The sequence below is a fragment of the Anolis sagrei genome, chromosome Y, assembly GCF_037176765.1.
Source record: "Anolis sagrei isolate rAnoSag1 chromosome Y, rAnoSag1.mat, whole genome shotgun sequence".
Lineage (NCBI taxonomy): Eukaryota > Metazoa > Chordata > Lepidosauria > Squamata > Dactyloidae > Anolis > Anolis sagrei.
Window position 1 is genome coordinate 25,277,316 of NC_090035.1, and position 27,195 is coordinate 25,304,510.

A 27,195-nucleotide genomic window follows, 5' to 3' on the forward strand; every position below is an offset into this window, starting at 1 on the left:
TCATCATTATGTTCATTTATATCCCACTTTTTCCCTCCATAAAAAGACTCAAAGCAGCTAACATTGAAAGCATTACAATTTAAAATATACAATTTAAAATATACAAATATTAAAACAGTATTAGGCTTCATTAGAATTAAAAGCATTCAGATTAAGTTGTGAGTTTTCTGGGCTCACAACTTCTGACCATGCTCCAGAAGCATTCTCTCCTGACGTTTCGCCTGCATCTATAAGAGACATCTTCAGAGGTTGTGAGGTTACAACCTCTGAGGATGCCTGCCATAGATGCAGGAGAAATGTCAGGAGAAAATGCTTCTGGAACATGGCCATTTAGCCCGGAAAACTCACAACAACCCAGTATCCCGGCCATGAAAGCCTTCAACAATACAAATTCAGATTAAATCCATAAAAACATTAACAAATATTCAGGCATTTGGCTAACGCACCTCTTAGGAACCACAGTGTACAACACCATCATAAAATGACTAGTTCCAGGTTTGCTTTTGGGAATTTTCAAATCATGCATGTTTGAATCCATGGATGCAGAATCTGCCGACGCTCCAGTCCCATTGTATACAATGGCGTCATCAAATGGCCAAATCAAGATTTGTTTTTGGGAATATATTATTATTATTATTATTATTATTATTATTATTACTACTACTACTACTACTACTTTATTTGTACCCTGCTAGCATCTCCCGAAGGACTCGATGTGGATTACATAGGCCAAGGCCTCAAAATACAATACAACAATACAATATCTAAAGCAAATTAAAAACAGTTAAGCAGAATAAACAACAACAATAAATACATCGAGACACTATAAAACTGGGCCAGGCCAGAGTAATGGGTACAAGATTAAAAGTGCTGCTGTGGCAGGAGGTACCTAGGATTATAAGGTAAGTGTAATGTGCGGTGTGCAGTGATCTTAGTTCTACTAAAGTGCTACTAGGACTTGGTTTTGGAGGTTCCTAATATGAGAAGGCACATTGGAACAGCCAGGTCTTCAAGTTCTTTCTGAAGGCTGCCAGTGTAGGGGCCTGTCTAAGATTTTTTGGGAGGGCGTTCCAGAAAAGGCCCTGTCTCGTGTCCCCACCAAGCGTGCTTGCAACGCGGGCGGGATCACGAGCAGGGCCTCTCTAGATGACCGAAGTGAACGCGTGGGTTCGTAGACGGAGATGCGGTCACGCAGGTAGGGTGGTCCCAGACCGTTCAGGGCTTTGTAGGTAAGCACCTGCACCTTATATTGGGCTCGGAAAATAAACGGCAGCCAGTGGAGCTCCTTGGACAGGAGGGTTGACCTCTCTCTGTAATGAGCCCCGGTTAACATCCTGGCTGCTGCCCGTTGGGCCAGTTGGAATTTCCGAGCCATTTTCAAGGGCAGCCCTACGTACAGTGCATTGCAGTAATCCAATCTAGAGGTGACCAAGGCATGAACCACCCCGGCCAGATCAGCCTTTGCAAGGTACGGTCACAGCTGGCGCACGTCTCAATTGTGCAAAAGCCCTCCTGGACACCGCCAACGCCTGAGCCTCAAGCATGAGCGATGAGTCCAAGAGGACTCCAAACTGCGGACCTGTGGCTTCAGGGGGAGTGTAACCCCGTTCAACACAGGTTGCCACCCTATACCCCGATCCGGTTTGCGATCAACCAGGAGGACCTCTGTCTTGTCAGTATTGATCTTGAGCTTGTTCCTCCTCATCCAGATAGACACAGCGGCCAGGCACTCGTCCAGCACCCGAGAGGCCTCCTTGGAATTAGGTGGAAAAGAGTAGTAGAGTTGTGTGTCATCTGCGTAGAGATGGCACCCAACTCCAAAACTCCGGATGACCTCTCCCAGCAGTTTCATGTTGAAGTTAAAAAGCATGGGAGACAGAATAGAGCCTTGCGGGACCCCACAGGTCAAAGGCCAGGGATCCGAGCAGGCGTCTCCCAGCTTCACCATCTGGGTTCGTCCCTCCAGGAAGGACCGGAGCCGAGCCGCGACAAAACCGTGCCCCCGAGACCCATCCCAGAGAGACAACCCAGAAGGATACCATGATCGATGGTATTGAAAGCCGCTGAGATGTCCAAGAGAACCAACAGAGTCACACTCCCCCTGTCCAGCTCTCTACGGAGGTCATCCACCAAGGTGACCAAGGCTGTCTCGGTGCCATGACCAGGCCTGAAACCAGACTGTGACTGATCTAGGTAGTTCATGTCATCCAAAAAGCCCTGGAGCTGGGAGGCGACCACCCGCTCCAGCACCTTACCCAAAAAAGAGAGGTTGGAGATCGGCCTGTAATTGTTCAGCACCGTGGAGTCAAGGGAAGCCTTTTTGAGGAGTGGACGAACCACATCCTGTTTCAGATTAGATGGAAAAATCCCTTGTTCCAATGATGCGTTAATGATCAACACAAACTAATCAACCAACCCCGCCTTGGCCGATTTAATAAGCCAAGATGGGCAAGGGTCTAGAGTCGAAGTGGTCGCCCTCACAGCCCCAAGGACCTATTCCACGGTCTCAAGAAGAACAAGCCTAAAAGAATCCCACAAAATTGGACAAGCAGATGCCTCAGTCACCTTATCTGGCACTGTGATGAAATTGGAGTTGAGCTCAAGGCGTATCTGAGCAGCTTTGCCTGCAAAATGGTGTGCGAAGTCGCAACACCGAGTTGCTGGGTCGTCAAAGGTCTCCTCCACCACAGGTAGGTGAAGGAGTTCCCCGACAACCCGAAACAACTCCGATGATCTATTTGCTGCAGACACTATACGGGTGGTCGTGAAAGATTCCTTGGCCACCTGTACAGCCATGGAGTATGCCTTAAGAGAGGCTTTAGTCCGTGCTTGATCAGACACGTCCCGAGATCTCCTCCACTTGCGCTCTAGCCCTCTTCTCGTGTGCTTCATCACAGCCAGCTCTCCGATAAACCAGGGAGACGGCCTGTCATGACGCAACGAGATGGGGCGTTCGGGAGCGATCGTATCTATCGCCCTGGACATCTCCCTATTGTAGAGATCCACCAAGGCGTCGATAGAATCACCAGGCTCCATGGCAGAAAGAACCCCAAGATTCCTCAGGAATTCATCCGGATCCATCAGTCTCCTAGGGCGGACCATTTTAATCTGTCCTCCACCCCTGTGAAGGTTGAGGGTTGCAGAGAGTCTAAAACTGATCAGATAGTGATCAGATCACGACACCAAAAGGATGTTTTGTTCTTCCACTCTGATCATTCCACTGTCCGCCACAAAAACTAGGTCGAGTGTATGTCCAGCCTGATGGGTGGGTCCAGATATAATTTGTGACAGTCCTATGGTCGTCATGGCGGCCATAAAGTCCTGAGCTGCGCCGGACAAGGAGGTCTCAGCATGGATGTTAAAATCTCCCAGCACCACCAAGCGCTGGGAAGCCAGGGCCGAATTGGAGACCACCTCTGCTAGCTCAGACAGGGAAACTGCTGGGTCACGGGGTGGGCGGTATACCAGCAGAAACCCCATACTGTCATGGTTCCCTACCTTCAGGTGGACACACTCAAACCCAGGTGCTTGCGGAACAGCGCATCTGACCACGGCAATGGATTGCCAAAAGACTACTGTGACCCCTCCTCCCCACCCCCCCTGTCTGGCCTGCTGATGCACTCCGAAACCCAGTGGACACAGCTGAGTAAGATTTACTCCCCCCCAGCTCATCCAACCAGGTCTCAGTAATGCACGCCAGATCCGCCCTCTCATCCAGAATCAAGTCCTGAATGGCAGTGGTCTTACCATTAACGGATCTAGCATTAATCAGCAGGACCTTAAGACCGAGGGGACTGCCATGGAGCCTACCATTTCCTACCTTCTCCAGGGTCGCAAGAACTCTGTTGCGCTTCTCCCTGGGGTGTTGGTGACCCGCAAATCTCCTCCCCCACACGACCTGAATGGCGCCCCCCTCCTCCAGACCCCCCTCCCCCCCTACATGGTTGGGATCTGTGGCTAGTCAGCTCTCAGAAGAAGTGAGGCTGGAGTATAGTCTCCCTTGGGTGTCAGGTAGGGATGCTTCCGATGTTAAAGTGGACAGAGAAACAGCGAGGGAACTGAGTGGGCTGAACAGGGGAAGTGTTCTTGGGCGGGAAAGTGTGGCTGATTGTGTGGGGACAACTGGGGCAGATGGGGGTCTCAAATTGGTACAAACCAGGAGGGGAGGCCCTAACCAGGAGCTATCTGTGGATTTCTCACGGGGACCTGATGGAACAAGGCGGGAAGGTACCCCTGTGTCAAAGAGGGGGTGAATATGAGGGTCCACAACTACCCTTCTGATGGTAATGCCCCATTTCTTTAGGCAGGATCGCATTGCCATTAGCTCGCCAAGCCATAAGTTGTCTTCTGGTGTAATTAGAAGACGAGTGGAGAGGTCAGGTGACTGTTAGTCCCTCCGCAGCCATGTTATGGCTTCCAGTCTTATTTCCCATGGTCTTTTTCCTAGGATTTGGGCCAAAGAGTCACAAACCACCCTCCTAGAGGTTCATCTGACTCTATTTACCATTAGGTCAGCAATGTCTACCGCAAAATTGTCTGTTAGGAGATGTTGGTCCTGGGCACAAACTGCGGTTGGCTGAGTAATAAGATCTGATGTTATATTGTTAGTTGTCCTCTGAGAGCCCATCAAGGTCCGCTGCCACTCCAAGATGTTCTCATTCCTATGTATACCCGACAACCCTCCTCTTCCCTCAGTCATTTCATCATCCATTCCTCCTTCCACCTCAAGATCCAAAGTGCCTTTCTCTTCATTTGGGCCCAAGTCCTTGGCCAGATCTGCACATGAGAGATTGTCTGCCCTTGGGGGATCAGATTGCACTGAAATTCCTGAAAAAGAGGCAAAACCTCTGAAAAGGTGGTCCATTTTCTCGTTCAGGATCTTAAGTTGAATTTATTTATTTATTTATTTATTTAGTACACTTGTATACCGCTAATATCTCAGCCTGTGCGGCGACTCATTGCGGTTTACAACATATTTAAAAATACAATATTCACTTTAAAAATATAAAATAAAATATAAAAATACATACATATACATACATAGTATTGGGCCACCAATACAGACCAGAACATCTCATAGTTAAAGTCGTAATCCAATTCGTTATCCTTGATTGCTAGTCCATGATCAAAACATCATCACATCGGAATTAGTTGAAAACTTGCTCGAACATCCAAGTTTTCAGTTTTTTCCGAAATGCCATTAGCGAGGTGGCTGATCTTATTTCAGTAGGGAGGGCATTCCAAAGCCGGGGGGCCACCAAAGAAAAGGCCCTATCTCTCGTTCCCGCAAGCCGCACTTGTGAAGCAGGCGGGATGGAGAGAAGGGCTTCTCCTGAAGATCTTAGGGTCCTGGTGGGCTGATAGGCCGAGATACGTTCGGATAGGTATGTAGGGCCAGAACCGTTTAGGGCTTTAAAGGTCAAAGCAACAAAAGGTTGAACGATTCCCTCAGGAGGTCATAAAAGTGCGATAGATCGTTCTTCACATGAGACTCTGTTTCAGCCATTCCTATGTCTATAATAAGTACCACTCATACCACTAATATACGTCCACTCTTACCAACTCTCACTTGCATCCAACTTCTGTCACAGTCAGTCACTCCTCCAACACTCCACAAGATCCCATACTCTCCTCATTCTTCCAATTTCTCTCACCAACTAATACTAACCTTCACACTTCTCACCAGTATATACATCCAACTACCATTCACATCTTCCTATGTCTCCACTGTCTTTATCACAGCCAGTCTCATGCGTTCTCCTAGGCCACTTCATACAAATCACCTTTTCATGCAATCCCTATAGTCTACTTTCAATTTCCTATGTATTTGTTCTTCGTACCTCCTGATGCAGTCAGCAACCAACACATACAACATACAAACATGCAGCCAACTATGACTATATTTTAAAATATTTTCGAGCCATGGATGGTTGAATGCATGGATGTGGAGGGGCGACAGTGTCGTAAGCAGATTGTCAGTCCAAATAGTGCAGAGGCTGGTGTATTAAACGGCCCGTCACAAGTCTGCAATGTTGTGGATGTGATGGGATGCATGCATAGAGAGGATGTGGAGAAGGAAGCCCCAGGGCTGTAGGGACCAAAAGCATGTCATCCGAAGCTGGACCATCATTCTCTCCCATTTATCCCTATTTCAATTAGATGAGACTCCAAGGGCCATCCAGTCCAACACCCTTCTGCATTTTGGATGCAAGGGAGGAATTCTGCATTCCGAGACTTAGGACCCAAGCTCCACTTGGACAAATACCATTGTTCACTGGAAACGTTGTTACTGTTGTTGTTATTTGAATACCATTGTCCACTGGAAACACTGTTGCTGCTGCTGCTGCTCAGATACCATCGTACACTAGAAACTCAAATACCAAATACCATTGTCCACTGGAAACGTACTTGCAGCTGATGTTCAAGTACTATTGTCCACTGCAAACGTTGTTGTTGCTGCACAAATACCATTGTCCACCAGAAACACTCTTGAATACCATTATCTACTGGAAACGCTGCTGCTGTTGATGCTAGTCTTTCTCTGGAGCTTTTTAAACCGACTCTGAATGGACATCTGTTGAGAGAGCTTTGCTTATGTATTCCTTTATAGCACAGGGAGCTGGACTGGGTGGCCTCTGGGGGTACCTTCCATCAATATGATTCCATGATTTTCTGATGCTGTTCTATGTTATGGGAGTCTGGTGGCGTCGCCTTCTTTCTCTGGAGCTTTTAAACAGACTCTGGATGGCCATCTGTCGAGAGAGCTTTGATCATGTATTCCTTAATAGCAGAAGGGGGGGTGGACTGGATGGCCCTTGGAGGTCCCTTCTTACTCTTATGAAATACAGAATGCATAGCAATGTGATGGAGTTTCCTTCTCTGGATTGCCATCTCTTGGGAGGGCTTCGATTATGTCTTGGCAAATGGAGGATGGAATGGATGACCTTTTGAGTCCCTTTGAACGATTGCTATAATTCCTGGGAGTCTGGTGTTTTCTGGATGTTTCCAAGCTGAAGCTAGATGGCAATCTGTCGGGGGCGGGGGGGGGGCTTAGAAGGTGTCTTTCTTTATGGCATAATAATATAAAACTATATCATAATTGTATGCCAGGTGTATTCTGAGCCCATTTGCACCATTCCTGAGGTAAAGCATCCTGCTCCATTAGTTTTGTTAATCCAGCCTCTCTGTTTCTCTTATTTGGGCTGAAGGATATTTCGGTGCCTGAGTGGGAGAATGTTTGTTTGGTGTATTTCTCTGAGCCCTTTTTCAAACGTGGGCAGGGAAGCCACAGGCAGAAAATCCCAGGGAAGATTAAGCAAAGCTTCTCCGTCAGTCAGTTCTGGAATGAGGCCACGACCCCGCATGCTGGAAGGGGATCCCGGAGGCCATCTAGACCAACCCCTTGGTGTTTTCAATTAAAAGTGCTGGCTTGTTTTGAGCTATGGTCTTACTATTGATTATTAATATTAGCCATTTCAGGGTCTCAAAGACTTGCTCTTGGATACTCTGGGGATATTTACAGCTATGTTCATATATACAGTATGTCCGTATATTTATTTCGCCATGTTAAATGCAGTGCGGAATAGTTGTTACGCCTTGGGTGCATCTACATCAGGCATGGGCGAACTTGGGCCCTCCAGCCATTTTGGACTTCAATTCCCACAATTCCTAACAGCCTACCGGTGGGGTCAAACTATTTCATGGAGAAATAGGGGTATAGAATCATAATATTCTATAGTTGGAAGGGTCCCTAAAGACCATCTAGTCCAGCTCCTACTATACAGTGGGAAACCATCAAAGCCCTCTCGAATGATGGCCATTCAGCCTCATAGAACTTTGCAGTTCCATAGAGAAATAGGGCTATAGAATCATAATATTCTGGAGTTGGAAGGCATCCCTAAAGGCCATCTAGTCCAGCTCCTACTATGCAGAGGGACACCATCAAAGCCCTCCCAACTGATGGCCAGGCTCATGGAGAAATAGGGCTATAGAATCATAATATCCTAGAGTTGGAAGAGGCCTCTAAAGGCCATCTAATCCAATCCAATTTCTGCCTTTATTATTTATTTATTTATTTATTTACTACGCTTATATACCGCAATTCTCAGCCTACTGGCGACTCATTGCGGTGTACAACATTGAAAAAAGGTGCAAAATACAACATAGAATAAAATAATCCACAGTACATAATTATCAAACATCATCAAAACATCAAGCCTTGCAGGAGGGCACCATCAAAGCTATCCTGACAGATGGCCATCCAGTCTCATAGACTTTAGGAGGCTCATGGAAAAATTGGGCTATAGAACCATAGGATCCTAGAGTTGGAAAAGTCCCCTAAAGGCCATCTAGTCTGGTCCCTTCCACCATGCAGAAGGACATCATCAAAGCTCTCTTGACCAATGGCCATCCAGCTTCATAGACCTTAGCAGGCTCATTCAGAACTAGGACTACAGAATAATAATATCTCAGAGTTGGAAGAAGCCTCTAAAGGCCATCTATGCAGGAGGGCACTATCAAAGCCCTCCCAACAGATATCCATCCAGTCTCATAGACTTTAGGAGGCTCATGGAGAAATTGGGCTATAGAACCATAGGATCCTAGAGTTGGAAAAGTCCCCTAAAGGCCATCTAGACTGGCCCCTTCTAACATGCAGAAGGACACAATCAAGGCCCTCCCAACTGATGGCTATCCAGCTTCATAGACATTAACAGGTTCATGGAGAAATAGGGCTATGGAATCATTATATCCTAGAGTTGGAAGGGGTCCCTAAAGGCCATCCAGCCTGACCTCTTCTATCATGCAGGACACCATCAACGCCCTCCCTCCAGCCTCTGTTTAAAAGTTCAGACTAAAACCCAGAGTGTGCTCTCTCCTTGTTATAGGCCTATTGTTTTGTGCCACTGATGAGAACGCCTTGTGAAACAAATGGAGCAAGCATGACATGCCTGTTTATTTTTTTAAAGGATAAGAACCATTTTGGGTTTCTAAATGCCGTATAATTAGTAGCTGCTTGTAGGGAATAATAATAATAATAATAATAATAATAATAATAACCTATTGCTGGCTTGCTCATCGCCTGTTCTTCTCCTTGCATTGAAAACAACCCAACAGCGAGTGTCTTGCATCTCCCTCCCACACACATGGAGGAGAGACAGGTCTGCACTTCCTCCCAAGCGTTGGTGTTTATTAGGCATCCCCCTTGTTCCATTAGGAAGCACATAACGGTGGTGAACGACAGAGACGTGCGGCAGGTTTTGTCTTTTCCCCTAAAGATGCAGCAAAAGGGAGATCTCGCCTGCTTCTGCAACAAACTGCTTTGCCAAATGGGTGAACAATTGCATCGGCTCCAGTTGCAGCTCCTGGTTAGGAAGGAGGCTATTTTTAGGCCCATTTAGGCAGCGGTCAAGTGGAGTGTTGCCAAGAAAGTGTGGATAGAATGAAAATAGGGTGCAGATGGACCGATCCTGAACATTTGGAAGGAGCGAGCAGATAGGGAACAGGACTCTCTAGAGCAGCGGTTCTCAACCTGGGGGTTGCGACCCCCAGAGGGGTTGATTGGCCATTTCCGAGGGGTCGCCACGACACCTCCTTTGCCCGCCCCCCCCCCCCCCGCCTTCTTGCAATTGCTGCCGGTGGCCCCCGGAGGCAACGCAGGAGGGCTCAAGCCTGGTGGGGAGGCTAATCTGGCGGCTAAGAGGAGGAAGAAGAGGAGGCCACGCCCCCCACAGCAAGGCCTGTAACTCCATTTGGATGAACCGCCAGAAGAGAATGGAGAGGAGAAAATGCCTTTCTGCTGCTTCCCTGCCCTGCGCTCTTCTCACTGCCCCTCGAGGCATCCACTTCTGGTGGAAGCCTGGAAGAGCAGCGAGAGGAGCGCGGGGCAGCAGCGGCAGGGAATCCTGCCTTCGTCCCTCTCCTCTGGCCTCTTCCTCCTCTCCTTTGGCCTCCCCAAACAGAGGAGGAGGACCCTGGAGGGGAAGCAGGCAGGCCTCCATGCTTCCTCCCTGCCCCGTGCTCCTCGCGCTGCCCTTCCAGGCCTCCACTTTGGGTGGAAGCCTGGAAAAGCAGCGAGAGGAGAGCGGGGCGGCAGCAGCAGGGAAGCCTGCCTTCCTCCCTCTCCTCTGCCCTCTTCCTCCTCCTCCTCCTCCCCGTTTAGCCTCTCCAAACGGAGAAGAGGCGGAGGAAGACCCTGGAGGAGAAGCAGGCAGGCAGGCATCCATGCTGCCTCCCTGCCCCGTGCTCCCCGCGCTGCAACAAAAATAATTTTATGTTTGGGGGTCACCACAACATGAGGAACTGTATTTAGGGGTCACGGCATTAGAAAGGTTGAGAACCACTGCTCTAGAGTAATGGTATAAATAAAGTTACCGTATATTGATGATGATGATGTTAAGATTCCACCTGTGGCCAGTCCTGGGCACCATATTTGAAGAAGAATGCTGACTAGAGGCTATAATGGTCAAAGATCTGGAAATTGAACCTATTATTATTATTATTATATCAATTATTATTATAATTATTAAGACTCCACCTGTGGCCAGTCCTGGGCACCATATTTGAAGAATCATAGAATCATAGAGTTGGAAGAGACCTCATGGGCCATCCAGTCCAACCCCCTGCCAAGAAGCAGGAATATTGCATTCAAATCACCCCTGACAAATGGCCATCCAGCCTCTGCTTAAAAGATTCCAAAGAAGGAGCCTCCACCACACTCCGGGGCAGAGAGTTCCACTGCTGAACGGCTCTCACAGTCAGGAAGTTCTTCCTCATGTTCAGATGGAATCTCCTCTCTTGTAGTTTGAAGCCATTGTTCCGCGTCCTAGTCTCCAAGGAAGCAGAAAACAAGCTTGCTCCCTCCTCCCTGTGGCTTCCTCTCACATATTTATACATGGCTATCATATCTCCTCTCAGCCTTCTCTTCTTCAGGCTAAACATGCCCAGTTCCCTAAGCCGCTCCTCATAGGGCTTGTTCTCCAGACCCTTGATCATTTTAGTCGCCCTCTTCTGGACACTTTCCAGCTTGTCAACATCTCTCTTGAATTGTGGTGCCCAGAATTGGACACAATATTCCAGATGTGGTCTAACCAAAGCAGAATAGAGGGGTAGCATTACTTCCTTAGATCTAGACACTATGCTTCTATTGATGCAGGCCAAAATCCCATTGGCTTTTTTTGCCGCCACATCACATTGTTGGCTCATGTTTAACTTGTTGTCCACGAGGACTCCAAGATCTTTTTCACACGTACTGCTCTCGAGCCAGGCGTCCCCCATTCTGTATCTTTGCATTTCATTTTTTCTGCCAAAGTGGAATGCTGACTAGAGGCTATAATGGTCAAAGATCTGGAAATTGAACCTATTATTATTATTATATCAATTATTATTATAATTATTAAGACTCCACCTGTGGACAGTCTTGGGCACCATATTTGAAAAAAGTATGCTGACTGGAGGCCATAATTGTCAAAGGTCTTGAAACTGAACCTATTATTATTATTATTATATTAATATTATTATTATATATTATTATTATTAAAATTCCAGCTATGGCCAGTCTTGAGCTCCATATTTGAAGAAGCCTGCTGACTGGAAGCCATAATGGTCAAATATCTGGAAATTGAACCTATTATTATTATATTAATTATTATTATTATTATTAAGATTCCACCTGCGGCCAGTCTTGGGCACCATATTTGAAGAAGGATGCTGACTGGAGGCCGTAATGGCCTGATGTCTGGAAATTAAACCTTTTATTTATATTTATATTTATTGTTATTATTATTATTTGAAACACAACAAGATGAGTCCACAGCAGACAAGATCACTCTGCTGGCTATTGTATTGGATCACACGTTGGACACTTCCCAAGTGTCTAGGACTGTGTGATGTATCGACGAATAATGTGTGCAGATCCCAGTAGGGTGGACTTTTGCAGCTGGCAGATGGCAATTTTGTCAGTGCCGATTGTGTTTAAGTGCAGGCCATGGTCTTTAGGCACTGCACCCAGTGTGCCAATCACCACTGAGACCACCTTTACTGGCTTATGCCAGAACCTTTGCAGTTCGATCTTTAAATCCTATTATCATGTCAGCTTTTCCAGTTGTTTCTCTTCAATCCTGCTGTTGCTTGGGATGGCAACATCAATGAACCATACTTTGTTTTTTAACATGATTGTGAGGTCAGAAGAATTGTGCTCCAAAACTCTGTCAGTCTGAAGTCCCAGAGTATTTGATGTGTTCATTCTCTGTAACTTTTTCTGGCTTCTGATCCCACCAGTTCTTTGTTGCAGGCAGATGGTATTTATTATTATTATTATTATTATTATTATTAACTTTATTTGTACCCCGCTAGCATCTCCCGGAGGACTCGATGCGGCTTACACAGGCCGAAGCCTCAAACACAATACAGTAGAAAGTATAACATCACAACAACAAGGCAAATCAAACAATAAGCAAAATAACATAACACCACAATACTAAGCAAATCAAGCAATAAGCAGAATAACAACAAAGACAGTACATCAGGACATTGTTAAAAACTGGTTCGGCCGGCGCACTGGGGTACAAGTTTCCGTGAATCATCTGAGCAATGGTGTTGTGCCTCTGCTTGTAGTCTGTCTGCACGATCTTGCAGCAGCTGAGGATGTGATCTATTGTTTCATCTGCTTTCTTGCAGAGTCTACATTTGGGATCTGTCGTTGAGTTTTCAATTCTTTGATGGCATTTGTTCTAATGGCTTGTTCTTGGGCTGCCAGAATCAGACCCTCCGTCTCCTTTTTCAGAGTTCCATTTGTGAGCCACATCCATATCTTTTCTTTGTCAATTTTGCTCTCAGTTTTTCCCAGGAACTGTTCATGGAGAGCCTTATTGTTATTATTATTATTATTATTATTATTATTATTATTAAGATTCCAACTGTGGCCAGTCTTGGGCACCATATTTGTAGAAGGATGTTGACTGGAGGCATAAAGGCCTGAGGTCTGGAAATTAAACCTTTTGTTTATATTTATATTTATGTTAAGATTTCACCCATGTCCACTCTTGGGCACCATATTTGAAGAATGATGAGGCCATAATTAGAGCCTGGAAATTAACCTTATTCTTTAGATATTTATTTATCATGTCAGAAGTGAATTGAGAATGCAATTATAATGTATAAAAACCACAAACAAAGTTAATAACTTGGCATTATACAAAAACAACAACATTTTTTTAATTGATTAGCTAGTTGGCCTAATCAAAAACAGACAGTGCAGACACAACATACAAATTACATCTAATCCTCTTGGAGTGTCTCTGGTGTAAGAAGGTCCCCCATTGCGCATGTGGCAGGGCTCAGATTGCATTGTAGTAAGTGGTCTGTGGTTTGCTCTTCTCCGCACTTGCATGTCATGGACTCCACTTTGTAGCCCCATTTCTTAAGGTTGACTCTGCATCTTGTGGTGCTAGAGCGCAGTCTGTTCAGTGCCTTCCAGATCACCCAATCTTCTGTGTGCCCAGGATGAGTCTGTCATCTAGTATCAGCCATGGAGTAAGGTTCTGGCCTGCCTCTTTTGGACTCTTGCTTGCTGAGGTGTTCCTGCGAGTATCTCTATAGATCTTAGAAAACTGTTACTTGATTTAAGGCGTTGGCGTGCTGTCTGATATCCGAACAGAGGATGGTCCAGGGATGTCACTGCCTTAGTCCTTTCATTATTGGCTGCTCCTTTCTGACGGATGTCAGGTGGTGCAATACCAGCTAAACAGTATAATTTCTCCAGTGGCATAGAGCATAGATGTCCTGTGATGATGTGGCATGTCTCATGAAGAGCCACATCTACTGTTCTAATCTGGTGAAATATATTCCGCACTGGCATGCTGCTGCCTGGGAGTCCAGCAGAGGTTTTTCAATAGAGGCTGGATAGTTATCTGTTCAGAGGGATTGGGTGGTGTTTTCCTTTGTGGCAAAAGGGGGGAGGGCTGGACTGGATGCCCCTTGGAGTCTCTTCCAACTCCAGGATTCTATTATTATATTATTATTATTATTATTATTATTATTATTATTATTATTATTATCATCAAGCAGATGACCCCCTGTCAGGAGGGCTTGGATTAAGTCCATCATCATCATTGTTGTCGTCATCATTTGTATCCTGTTTGGTGCAACATTCCTACTAGTCACTGAGTGAGAGGCAGCCAGCCAGAGCTGTATTGCATCTTAATTTTAAGCATAGACTGGATGGCTATCTATAGGGAGGGCTCAGATTGTGTCTTCCTGAATAGTAGGAACGGGGTTGGACTGGGTGGTCCTTGGGGTCTCTTTCAACTCTATGATTCTGTTATGATGATGGTGATGATCACAGAGGCTGGATGGCCATCTGTTGGGAGGGCTTTGATAGTGTCTTTTTGCATGTCAGAATGGGGTTGGACTGAATGGCCTTTGTGGTCTCCTCCAACTTTAGGATTCTATTACTACTACTACTACTACTACTACTACTACTTCTACCAGTACAATGGTAAATGGCCACCTCTTGGGGGGGGGGGGTCATATTGTGCCTTCCTGCCTGGCAGATTGTGGATGGACTGGATGGCCTTTGGGGATCCCTTCCAACTCTATGATTCTATTCTTGGTGGTATCACAACCCATGCTTTGTGCATTTGAACTAAGAAGATGAGGAAATCTTTGCCCAGAGTCTGACTTTGGTGTCTTGGGCTCCCTTTTCTGGGAGAGCCAGTTTGTGCCAATTATCTGTGCCTCCAGAAAACAAAGAAAGTTGTCAGGAATGGCTCTTGCATCGCTTCCGCATCCCACGGCTTTCCTTCCCACTGATATGCAGCTGGGGAAGTGCTGCTACTTTATTTTGCTCCCATCATCCCTTGGCGCTTCATGGAGACCTACAATTCCCCATTGAGCCCTTGCCAGCCTTGGAAGGGGTTTGCAACTAGGAAAACGGTTTGCTGTGTTTGGGGCTGGCAAGCTTAGAGGGATTTTGTATGCATCCTTTGGTTTGGCCGGGCTTGGCGGTCACCCTGGCAATTTGGCAAATGAGGTTCCATTCTCAACGTGTTGGTTACCCCAGAATAGCAATTATTGTATTCCAAAAGTGGAGAAAGTGCAACCAATTTTTTACACTTTCCAATCTCTGCTTGTCCGTGGAAACTCAGGTTGGATCTATGCTGCCATGTAATCCAGTTTCTGAATCCAGATCATCTGATGGAACTGGATGATATGAGTCTACACTGCCATATTATCCAGTTGAATGTTCCTGGTTTGAAAACATTATTTAATTGTGCAGTACTTACTTGGAAAGTCATTGTTCTACACCAGAAACTGAGTTTTTGTGGCTGTCACAAAGTATCCTGAATTGGTTGAGACTCAAGATATTCATTGAACAACTATAGCAAAATGCTGCAAGATGTCCCTCCTGCAAAAACAAAGTTTTGGCAGTTTAATAAACTTTTCCCAAGTTTTTATGATTAGGAAATGTGACATTTATGACCCAGGAACAAACATCATATCACATAGTGTAATTCTCCTGTGGATGCAACTTGGAATCGCATTGGCCTTTTTAACTGCTGACTCGCGTCTGGCTTGTGGTCCTTGGCTCAATGCTGTGTGATGCTGGGACTTCTAGTTTGGAGAGTCTTGCAACACTACAACTACTTGTAGTTGGAGAGTCTGGCAAAGATCTTCAAAACTACAGCTCCCAGGATTCAATGGGAGGCAAAGCGGTGCCGGAAATGTATTTGTGTGATAGCAACCCGTCCTAGTGCTAGAAAGAAAAGGTGAGACCCCAGTGACCCGATTTGACCTCTCTTCCCTTTCCCTCCCCGGGTCCTTTGGCTGTTCCCTTAATAACGTTGCATCACTTTGTTTGCCGTAGTAAGATCAAACCGGGCTCCTGGTTGCCGAAAGGCAGAGAGTGGTGCATTTTGGGAGCGACAGCGCATCAGGCACCACGTCAGTCCCTTTCGGCGGGACCTCGCACGACCTTTGGGAGCCTTCTGAGGTGATTTTTGCAAGATTCTGCAGCAATTCCTTACATTTCTTTGTCAGATATCAAAAATATAATCACTATTCAAGACCATGGGTGCATCCAAGTTAAATCAATGCACTTTGACAACCCTTGAATGGCCCAGGCTCAGTGCAATGGGACCCTGGAAGTTGTAGTTCAACCGTTTTAATTTTCAAGGGATGCATTGGGGCCATGTTGAATCAGGCCCCCAAACTCCTCCAGTATGAGCAGTTGCTGATCAATGTATTCTCTCATCATTCTCAGCATTCTCTCTGAAAATGGCAGGCATCCTCAGTGGTCCTCTGAGGATGCCTGCCATAGCTCCAAGCGAAATGTCAAGAGAGAATGCTTTGGGACCATTGCCATACAACCTGGAAAACTCACAACAACCCAGTGATTCCAGCCAGGAAAGCCTTCGACAATGAATTGATCAACAACTGTTCATATTGGAGGGGTTTGGGGGCCTGACTCAACATGATGGAAGGTGTAGTTCACTTTGCATCAAGACAGAGCACTGTGATCGCCATTGACAATGGACCTGGACCATATTTGGCACACAGAACCCCCATGACCAAAGCAAGATATTGGAGAGGTTTGGGAGGAATTCATCTTGATTTATAGGAGTTTTCGGTACCGGGATGCTGATAAATTCCTGATCAATTATTGGTTTTTCTAATATTCCGCTTTTTCTCTCCACAAGTGGCACCGGCCCTTTGGAAGAGATTCTTTCAGGGTGCATCCACTGTCGTAATTAATACAGTCTGACACTGCTTTAACTGCCACAGCTCTATGCTTTGGAATCATAGGAGCTTGTAGTTTTGCAGAGCCTTTCACCTTCTCTGATGAGGAATTTGAAACTGCAGCTCCTGGTGTCCCATTGCATCAAGCCATGGTGGTGAAAAGCAGGATCAAACTGCATTAACTTTACAGTGTAGGTCCAAATTAAAACCGGAGTGGATTCGCAGAAACCATCAGGGTCATGGGTGGTTGTTTATAAGGGATGTTTATAAGGGAACGCTTTGCAGAGAAGGGGATGAGAACCAAAGCCTAGTGGGAGCCATTGCTTGCACACTTGCCATCCACATTCACTGTTTTGCGTGTTCATTTCAATGCCCATCATTCCCACCCATCTTTCTTTGCTGTCAGTAAGATGGATGGCTGCTCTTTGCTGCTAACCTTGTGATGGGGCCTGTGTCCCCCTGTTTGGAAGAAGGCAGCAAAGGCGAAATTCAATGGCTCTCCGGAAGGAAGAAGAGGCCTGACCGCATTTGCAAATGGATGGCCGGCCGGATGGAGGGTCCCGGGGGTTCTTCCGCACTGCCACTAGAACTGCACTTTATCTGCCATGGCAACAACAGACCATGCAGCACCGGGATTTCACCGGGATCTCAGAGACTTGAGATTTATATTCTCTCCAAACTTCCAAACATTATTCTTCCCAAATTTTGGGCTTCCAGCTGCTTTGTACTCCAACTCCCATTATCCCTGACTATGAGTGCTTCTGGGAATTGAAGTCCAAGGCAACTTATTATTATTATCATCATCATATTTATTGATTTATATCTCGCTTTATCTCTCTCAAAGGAGACTCAGGGCAGTTTAACATGAGAGCCTTAGTAGAAAATTTAAAATATACAAATATGCGAAAATTAAAATAGAATTAAATATAAACAGTATTTATTTATTTATTTAAAACTTTTATATCCCGATCTTCTCAACCTCTATACCCATTAAAACATATTCAAAGTATTATTATTATTACTAGCTTGGGTACCTGCTTTGCCCAGGTTATTTGAAAAAGTCAATTTTTAATTAAAATGCATAAGGTTATGGGTGAACTACAACTCCCATCATGCCAGGTTAACCCCGACAAATTCCATCAGAACTTCAAATTTGTTATGTTGGACCAGTTTGCTCTAGATGTATCATTGGTGGGGTTCACTGTGCTCTTTGACTCTAGGGTAAACTACAATTCCCACTATAGTGTGTCAGTCCCCTCAAACCCCTCCAGTAGGTTGAGTTAGTCATGGGGTTCTGTGGGCCAAGTTTGGTCCAGGTCCATCATTGGTGAAGGTCACAGTTTCTCTTGTTGTGGGTGAATTACAACTCCCAGAAAGGAAGGCCAGTTTCCCCAAACCCCTCCAGTAATCACATTTTGGCATATCAGATACGTGTGTCAAGTTTGGTCCAGATCCATCAGTGTTTGGATTCATAGTACTCTCTGGATGTAGGTGAACTACAGCTCTCCCAAATCAAGGTGAATTTCCCCTAAAGGCCTCCAATATTTTTTGCTCGTCATGGGGGTTTTGTGTGCCAAGTTTGGTCCAATTCCATCTTGGGTGGAGTTCTGGGAGCTCATTGTAGGTGAGCTATAAATCCCAGTACCTACAATGCCAAATGTCCAAGCCAATTCCCCTCAAAATTTGGGCATATTGGGTATGCATGCCAAGTTTGGTCCAGATCCATCATTGTTTGGGTTCATAGTGCACTGTAGGTGAACTACAACTCCTATAAATCTCTCCAAAGACCTCCAGTATCTCTCCAAAGACCTCTAGTATGTTCAGTTGCTGACGAATAACTCTGTTTGCTGTGTGCTATGGGAAAGGCAGTGGGTGGGGACATACAAATTCCACACCAATGGAGAGAGGTAGAAACACCGAGATGCTTTTGGTGGAGGAAACATATAAAATCTAGGATAAAATTGTCCCCGTATGAAAGCCTTCAGTTGAGTGGCAGGCAGTATTGAAGTCAATATGGACTTTAGGAAGGTTTCCCCAGTAAGAGAGACCCCTAGGACCGCACCAAAGAGGGCCCGCAACTTTGGCGAGGACAGAGAAGACGAATTCTGGCGATAAAAATAATAAAAATAATAGTTGTCTCACCAAAGCGAAAGAAGATGACAACCGAGGCATTTTATTGAGTGATTCAGCTGAGTCAGATGCAAATGCGGGGACAGCTCACCCATAAGCATGCCGTTACAAAGTTTGCAAGCATTTTTATAGCCAAAACATGTACAGAGATTTCAAATTTCCCGCCCGCCCTTCCCTGCCCGGCTTGATGGTGATTGGCTGGTGGCTGAACAGGAGGCTTGGCGGCCCGCCCTCAGCCTGGGCCAATCACAAGGCTTCCCTGCTTCTGGGGAGCCTATCAGGAGGCTTTCCCCGCTTCGGGGAATCAGCAAATCAGGGAAGAGGAGGCAGGACGATCAGGGACAATGGAGAGTAATGAGATTATGACATCTTGAAACCTACGTGTCCCTGCATCCGGGGAATCGGCCTGCTGGGGCATTGAGTTATTGTCTTGCTGATGAAAAAGCTGATTGACTTAAGAAGAGTTTTCCTGTCCCCGATCTGAAAAGAGATGTTTGTTTTGTGTGCTGGGTGAAGAAAGACGGAGCTGGGCAGAAGACCCTCTAGTGGGCAGTCTGACCCGCATTTTTTTCTAATAATCAAAACTTGGCCGTAGGAAGTGCCTATCAATCAGACCAACTCAGAAAATCAATAGGAACTTCCTTTGCTATTGTTCATGCAAGAGTTCGTGAAATGTTTGTTTTGTGGGGGTAACATCCTCCTCGGGCACTGGTTGTTTTCCTGGTCATCTCTCTAAGGTTGGCCAAGGGGCCAAGGGCAAGGCAAAGGGCAAAAGATAATTCATAGGAAGATACATACATTGAAATCATAAACATTTCATAGCAACAAAACCCCATCTTTGTCCCACATCCCAAATATATTTAATAAAAGAATTAATTTTATTTTGAGGCTTTGAGTCCAGTGTCTCTGAAGAAAGTTCATGGGGAAATTGTGTTTTCTGAAGTCCTAAACAGGCAACAGAAATCCTTGATCTTTGCAAAGGCTGGCAGATGGAACTCCGGCCCTGCTGCAATGGATTCACACTTTGGTCCTTGGAAAACTAGAATCTCTTCCCAAGGTCCAGGGCCCCTTGGCCAGGCTCCTCTCTGAAGTCCCATGGAGGAACCGCATCAAGTCCCTGGGTCCGGAGCTTGGCAGAGGTGAGCGGCAGTGAGGAGCGATGAAACAGCAGCCATGGAAATGGCATTTTTGACAATCAGCTGTTTCTAAATAAAATATATTCTCAAAACTAGAGAGGTTATTTCCTGAGCGTAGGGGTCCAAAATAAGAAAAGCGAGATAGCAGATAGGTTTAGAATTTAGTACAGAAAAATAAGACATTAAAATTGAGCTGATCCACCATTTTGTGATTTTGCGGATACCGAGATCTGAAAGGAGAGACCCCGTATCCGTGGTTTTAAATAATGCAGATCCGGCGTCCCCGGAACGCCAGAGAGGCATTCCGGGCAGGCTTGCGGTTCCCCGGAGCCTGGAAAAGGTTACTTTCATGCAATTTGATAGTTCAAGCAAGGAGAGACACAAAGTATCAAGTGAGAAAGTTAAAAAGTTGCAATTTCAAGTATCTTTATTAGGGGAATAGTTACAATGTTAGGGCTTGGGGAAAAGTGATGGAAAGGCAGAGACTGAGTGCAGTCTCTGTTTGAGCTGTCTGTTGGGGCACATTTTATCAGTCTGCCCCAATTGTGGCTGCCAGGAACTGCAGAATTCTCTGCTGCGGGTCAAACCAACTTGAAGGTGAGGGCCTCCGCTGCTCTTGATGACAGTATGATGTTTGTGGAGGACATTGGCAGGGCTCTTGGACATGTTTATGGTGCTCACTATGACCTGCAATGTCATTAAAGAGAGACTCTTTGGTGTCTCCTAAGTGGTGGGAGCTATAGCTGTTTGTGGAGGCAGGAGCTTGTCTGTGTAAATGGACACCCCAGCTTCGTACACACAGACATATTTTCTCTTTTATTTTATACTAGCTTGGGGACCCGGCGCTGCCCGGGTTATTTGAGAAAGGAATTGTGTCTCAAGGTTGGTCTTTATCAGGTATTTATATGACTCGCAGTTGTCTCAGGAAGTTAGTGAAGTTATTGTGAGTCCCATTATCTGTGGTCCATCACCCTCCAAACTGCTCCAGGATGGAGAGTTGGTCATGGGGGTTTTGTGTGCCAAGTTTGGACTTGATCGGTCATTAGATGAGTGTTGCAGAGGTCTTAGGAAGTGAGTGGAGGTACTTGAAGTCCCATCATCCATAGTCTGTACTCCCCCAAACCTCACCAGAATGTTGAGTTGGCCATGGGGGCTCTATGTTCCAAGTGTGGTCTTTATTGGTTTTTGAATGAGTGTCGCTATGGTTTCAGGAAGTGAGTGAACGTACTGCAAGTCCCATCATCCCTCGTCCATCCTTCAAACAGCACCGGGATGTAGGGTGGGTCATGGGGGCTGTGTGTGCCAAGTTTGATCTTAATCGGTCATTAGATGAGGGTTGCAGCAATCTTGGGAAGGGAGTGGAGGTACTTGAAGTCCCATCATCCATGGTCTGTCCTCCAAACTGCACCAGGGTGTAGAGTGGGTCATTGGGGCTCCGTGTGCCTAGTTTGGCCTTGATTAGTCAATGGCGAGGGTCTCAGTGGTCTCAGAAAGTGAGTGAGGTTACTGCAAGTCCCATCATCCATCTCCATTTTTTTTCCAAATGACACCAGGACGTAAAGTGGGTCATGAGAGGTCTATGTGCCAAGTTTGGTCTTGATCAGTCATTGCATGAGGTTTGTAGAGGTCTCAGAATGTGAGTGAAGGTACTGGAAGTCACATCATCCATTGTCCGTCCTCCTCCAAAACTGCAGCAGGATGTAGAGTGGGTCATGGGGGCTTTGTGTGCCAAATTTGGTCTTGATCAGTCAGTGGTCTCAGGAAGTGAGTGAAGTGACTGCAAGTCCCATCATCCATTGACAAATTTTTCCTAACCACACCAGGATGTAGAGTGGGTCATGCGGACTGTGTAAATTGTGGTCCTGATCCATCATTGTTGGCAGTTGTAATGGTCTTAGGAAGGGAGTGCAGGTATTGCAAGTCCCATCGTCCATGGTGCATCCTCCTCCAAACTGCACCAGGATGTAGAGTGCATCATGGAGACTCAGTGTGCCAAGTTTGGTCTTTATCGGTAATTGGATGAGGGTTGCAGTGGTCTCAGGAATTGAGCAAAGGTACTGCAAGTCCCATAATCCATGGTTGCAGTAGGATGTCGAGTCGGTCTTGCAAGCTCTGTGTGCCAAGTTTGGTCTGTATTGGTAATTGTCTGACTCAGCCACTGGCCTTTTCCTTTCCTCTCTTTGTCATCTCGGAATCTTGGAATTGAGGCTAGCCAATCAGAGACCATGTGCAAATTTCCTTCTCATGTCCCCGTTTCTGTCATGAACTCTTTTCTCCTCCAGGGGCTCCTCTTGAAGCTGGCCAATGAGAGACCATATGCAAATAGCACCGCTGCCCAGCCAATCGGAATCTTGGAACTTTCAGGCTGGCCAATCAGAGACCACAGTGGCAGCCAATCAGAAAGCTAGCACATACACCGCCACACTTTTGTCCTCCGCATACAAACTTTCACCTTTATTATATACTAGCTTGGGGACCCAGTGCTGCCCGGATTATTGGAAAAAGGAATTGTATATCAAGGTTAGTCTTTATCAGTTATTTATATGGCTCGCAGTGGTCTCAGGAAGTTAGTGAAGGTACTGCGAGTCCCATCATCTATGGTCCATCCTCCTCCAAACTGCACCAGGTTGGAGAGTGGGTCATGGGGGGGTCTGTGTGCTAAGTTTGGTCTTGATCAGTCATTGGATGAGGGTCACAGCAGTCTCAGAAAGTGAGATAAGGTACTGCAAGTCCCATCATCCATAGTCTCCCTCAAACATCACCAGAATGTTGAGTTGGCCATGGGGGCTCACTGTGCCAAGTTTGATCTTTATTGGTATTTGGATGAGTGTCACTGTGGTTTCAGGAAGTGAGTGAAGGTACTGCAAGTCCCATCATCCATTGTCCGTCCTCCTCCAAACAGCACCAGGGTGTAGAGTCGCTCATGGGGGCTCTGTGTGCCAAGTTTGGTCTTGATTGGTCATTAGATGAGGGTTGCAGCAGTCTTGGGAAGTGAGTGGAGGTTCTTAAAGTCCCATCATCCATAGTCTGTTCTCCCCCAAACCTCACCAGAATGTTGAGTTGGCCATGGGGGTTCTGTGTGCCAAGTTTGGTTTTCATCAGTCATTGGATGAGGGTCTCAGTGGTTTCACTAAGTGAGTGAAGGTACTGCAAGTCCCATCGTCCATGGTGCTTAATCCTCCAAACTGCACCAGGATGTAGAGTGCATCATGGAGACCCGGTGTGCCAAGTTTGGTCCTTATCGGAAATTGGATGATGGTTGCAGTGGTCTCAGGAATTGGTCGAAGATACTGCAAGTCTCATAATCCATGCTCGATCCACAGTCAAACCACACCAGGGCGTAAAAGTGGGTCATGAGAGATCTATGTGCCAAGTTTGGTGTTGTTCAGTCATTGTTGAGGGTCGCAGCAGTCTCGGAAAGTGAGTAGAGGTACTTCAAGTCCCATAATCCATAGTATGCCCTACTCCAAACTGCAGTAGGATGTAGAGTGGGTCATGGGGGCTCTGTGTGCCAAGTTTGGTTTTGATCGGACATTGGCGAGGGTCTCAATGGTCTCAGGAAGGGAGTGAAGTGACTGCATGTCCCATCATCCATTGTCAAATTCTTCCAAACCGCACCAGGATGTAGAGTGGGTCATGCGGGCTCTCTGTGTAAATTGTGGTCCTGATCCATCATTGTTGGCAGTTGTAATGGTCTTAGGAAGGGAGTGCAGGTATTGCAAGCCCCATCATCTATAGTGCATCCTCCTCCAAACCACACCAGGATGTAGAGTGCGTCATGGAGACTTGGTGTGCGAAGTTTGGTCTTTATGGGTAATTGGATGAGGTTTGCAGTGGTCTCAAGAATTGAGCAAAGGTACTGCAAGTCCCATAATCCATGGTCCATCCCCGGCCAAACCACACCAGGACGTAAAGTGGGTCATGAGAGGTCTATGTGCCAAGTTTGGTCCTGATCTGTCATTGGATGAGGTTAACAGTGGTCTCAGAATGTTAGTGATGGTACTGCAAGTCCCATCATCCATGGTTCATCCTCCTCCAAACTGCAGTAGGATGTCAAGTGGGTCTTGCAAGCTTTGTGTGCCAAGTTTGGTCTGTATTGGTAATTTTCTGACGCAGCCCCCTCTGGCCTTTTCCTTTCCTCTCTTTGTCATCTCGGAATCTTGGAATTGAGGCTGGCCAATCAGAGACCATATGCAAATTTCCTTCTCATGTCCCCGTTTCTGTCATGAACTCTTTTCTCCACCAGGGGCTCCTATTGAAGCTGGCCAATGAGAGACCATATGCAAATAGCACCACAGCGGCAGCCAATCAGAACGCTGGCACATACTCCTCCCGCCACACTTTTGTCCTCCGCATACAAACTTTGACTTTTATTATATACATAGACATAGATAGATAGATATAGATATTGTTGTTGTTGTTGTTGTTGTTGTTGTTGTTGTGTGTGTATAATCTAAATTATAATTGTGTATATATGATGTCTTGGATTGTATCATTTTTAAAGGTATTGAATTTTAATAGGCCGGATCCATATGCCGATAGTTTTGTATAGTGTATTTATATTATATTACAGTTATTTGTTTGTATGTGGATGGCATTAATAATCTACGCACAACTACCAAGGTACCAAATCCCATTCCTATTACTTAGTGCAGGGCTTTGGAGAGCTCTTCGAGAGTCAGCCAAAACCTGGACTGGGTTCTCTGCCCCACTGACATGGGAATAACTCTATGTACTATAATTGGGGCTGAGCAATAGGATTTGGGCTGAATAAATATCCCAAAATCTTCGTAAATAATCTAAAGGAGTCCTAAGTTTTGCTTGTTTCTTCTGCTCCTCTCACCTGCCTTTTTCTATCTCCTTTTCCGCAGAGCTCCTGGGATCCACCAAGAGAGTGAATGTCAATTTTCAAGACATAGATGGGTAAGATAATAATAATAATAATAATAATAATAATAATAATATTGTGGGAATTTGTAAGGTAGCATAGGATTCTTTCTGTGTTGTTTGGGAGCCCCCGGTGGCTCTGCGTATCAAGCTGCTGAATTTGTTGACCGAAAGGTCGCAGGTTCGAATATGGGGAGCAGTGTGAGCTTCCGCTGTCAGCCCCAGCTTCTGCCAACCTAGCAGTTCGAAAACATGCAACTGTGAATATATCAATAGGTACTGTTTTGGCAGGAGGGTAACAGCGCTCCATGCAGTCATGCCGGCCACATGACCTTGGAGGTGTCTATGAACAACACCGGCTCTTCGGCTTAGAAATGGAGATGAGCACCAACCCCCAGAGTCGGACACGTCTGGACTTAATGTCAGGGGACAACCTTTACCTGTGGTGTTTGTAAGGATGGAGTGAGGATAATTAGAGTGACATTAGACATAGGTAGAGGCCAGAAATTCCCTCAATTATACCATCTTTCTTTCTTTCTTTCTTTCTTTCTTTCTTTCTTTCTTTGGTGAGTTGGTTTGGGATCATGCACTAAAGCTGATGTTCAGAGCAGCATAAAGAAGTTCTTGCAGGAGGCTGGGCTAGATGACCTTTGGGAATCCCTTTCACTTTGATTGTAACATTCAATGGTTCCACCCATAGGGTGCATCTACACTGTAGAGTGGGTGCAGTTTGATGCTGTTTTAATTGCCATGCCTTAAGGCTATACCATCTTGGGATTTGTGGTTCCGCAACGTCTGAATCCTTAGAGCATCAAAGTACAACTCCCAGGATTCCCTATTATTATTGGTGCCCAACTGCATTAATTCCGCTTCGTAGATGCATCCGTAAATGTGCAGCCAAGCTGTGGAATGCACTGCTGTAAGATAATAGATATTTCCAGCTGCTTAGAAATCTTTCAAGGAAGACATTCTTTTCTTGGCACATCCCATGAACCTTTAAAGAAGAAGAGAGACATTAAACAAAACCCCAAAAGAGTCCTTCCTTTCCCTTTCTCGTTTTTCCCTTTTCCTCCGGATTATGAGGCTTCAAAAGCTTCCGGCTTCCATCTGTTCCAGACCTGTTTCCTTCTCTTCCTTTCCCAAGATGAAGGGAAGCGGCTTTTGCTTTCTCTCTTTCTTTTTTCCCCCTTCTTCTTCTTCCCTCGCCATATTTCCAAGAACCCACTTTTGGTGCGGAGGGAGAGGAGCATCATCTCTTTGCTTTTCCACTCCTCTCTCTCCGCTTCTGATCCTCATCTGTTGGCTGCCACCTAATGATTGCCGGCGAAGAGCCAAGTCTCTTTGCTGCTTTCTAGCTCCTTCTTTCCCTCCCTTCTTCTTCCCATTAAATAAACACAGGGAGAGATGGAGAGACTCTCTCTTCTTGCCTTTGGGCAGGTGCCGGCTCTTCTTCCCAGCTGCCAGCCTCTCGCTCGAATGGCACATAGGAGCCGGCACTGCAATGAAGCCATCGCCTCCACATAAGGCTTTTTGGACCATGCAAAGGGGAGGGGGGGGGGGGGGGAGGGAAGGACAGGATTTTTGGGGGGAGTCTCGGCTTCAAGGAAAGGGTCATAAGAAAGGCTGTCTTTTTTCCAGCAAAGTATAGCAAGGACGTGAGGGTCTAAGCCTGTGTTTCTCAACCTTCTTAATGTCATGACCCCTTAATACAGTTCCTCATGTTGTGGTGACCTCAACCATAAAATTATTTTTGTTGCTGCTTCATAACTGTAATTTTGCTACTGTTGTGAATTGTAATATAAATATCTGATATGCAGGATATATTTTAATTCACTGGACCAAATTTGGCACAAATACATGATATGCCAAAATTTGAACACTGGTGGAGTTTGGCAAAAATAGACCTTGACATTTGGAAGTTGTAGATGTTGAGATTTATAGTTCACCTATGATAAAAGAGGATTCCGAACCCCACCAGCAATAGAATTGGGCCAAACTTCACACACAGAACCCCCATGCCTTGAAGGGACTTGCTGGTGCGAGCCTCCCTCCAGCCACACACACTCTCCCTCGCCTGCACATATGCATTGTGCTGCCATGCACCAAGCACGCCTGCTCTCCCTTCTCTGCTTGGAGTCTCAGAAACAGCCCTCCCCTTGGCTGAGAGACCGGGCAATCACAGCAGGAGAAGAGCTTTTGGTGAAAGGATTCACCAACTGTTTTCAAAAAGGAAGAGAAGGACAAGTGGAGAGATCCTCAGCCTTCTCTGCCAATGTATGTTTTCTGATGGACTTTGGCGACTTCTCTG

General features: G+C 46.0%; 1 protein-coding gene across 2 annotated transcripts in view; it reads left to right on the forward strand.

Moving 5' to 3' along the window:
* LOC137094705 (caskin-1-like) overlaps window positions 1-27,195 on the forward strand; it is a 223,643-nt gene that overhangs the window by 152,387 nt on the left and 44,061 nt on the right. For both annotated transcript variants that reach the window (XM_067462172.1, XM_067462173.1), the window contains exon 2: window positions 24,872-24,923. In XM_067462172.1, the coding sequence (XP_067318273.1) occupies window positions 24,872-24,923 (52 nt within the window). The remainder of the gene's footprint in view (window positions 1-24,871; window positions 24,924-27,195) is intronic.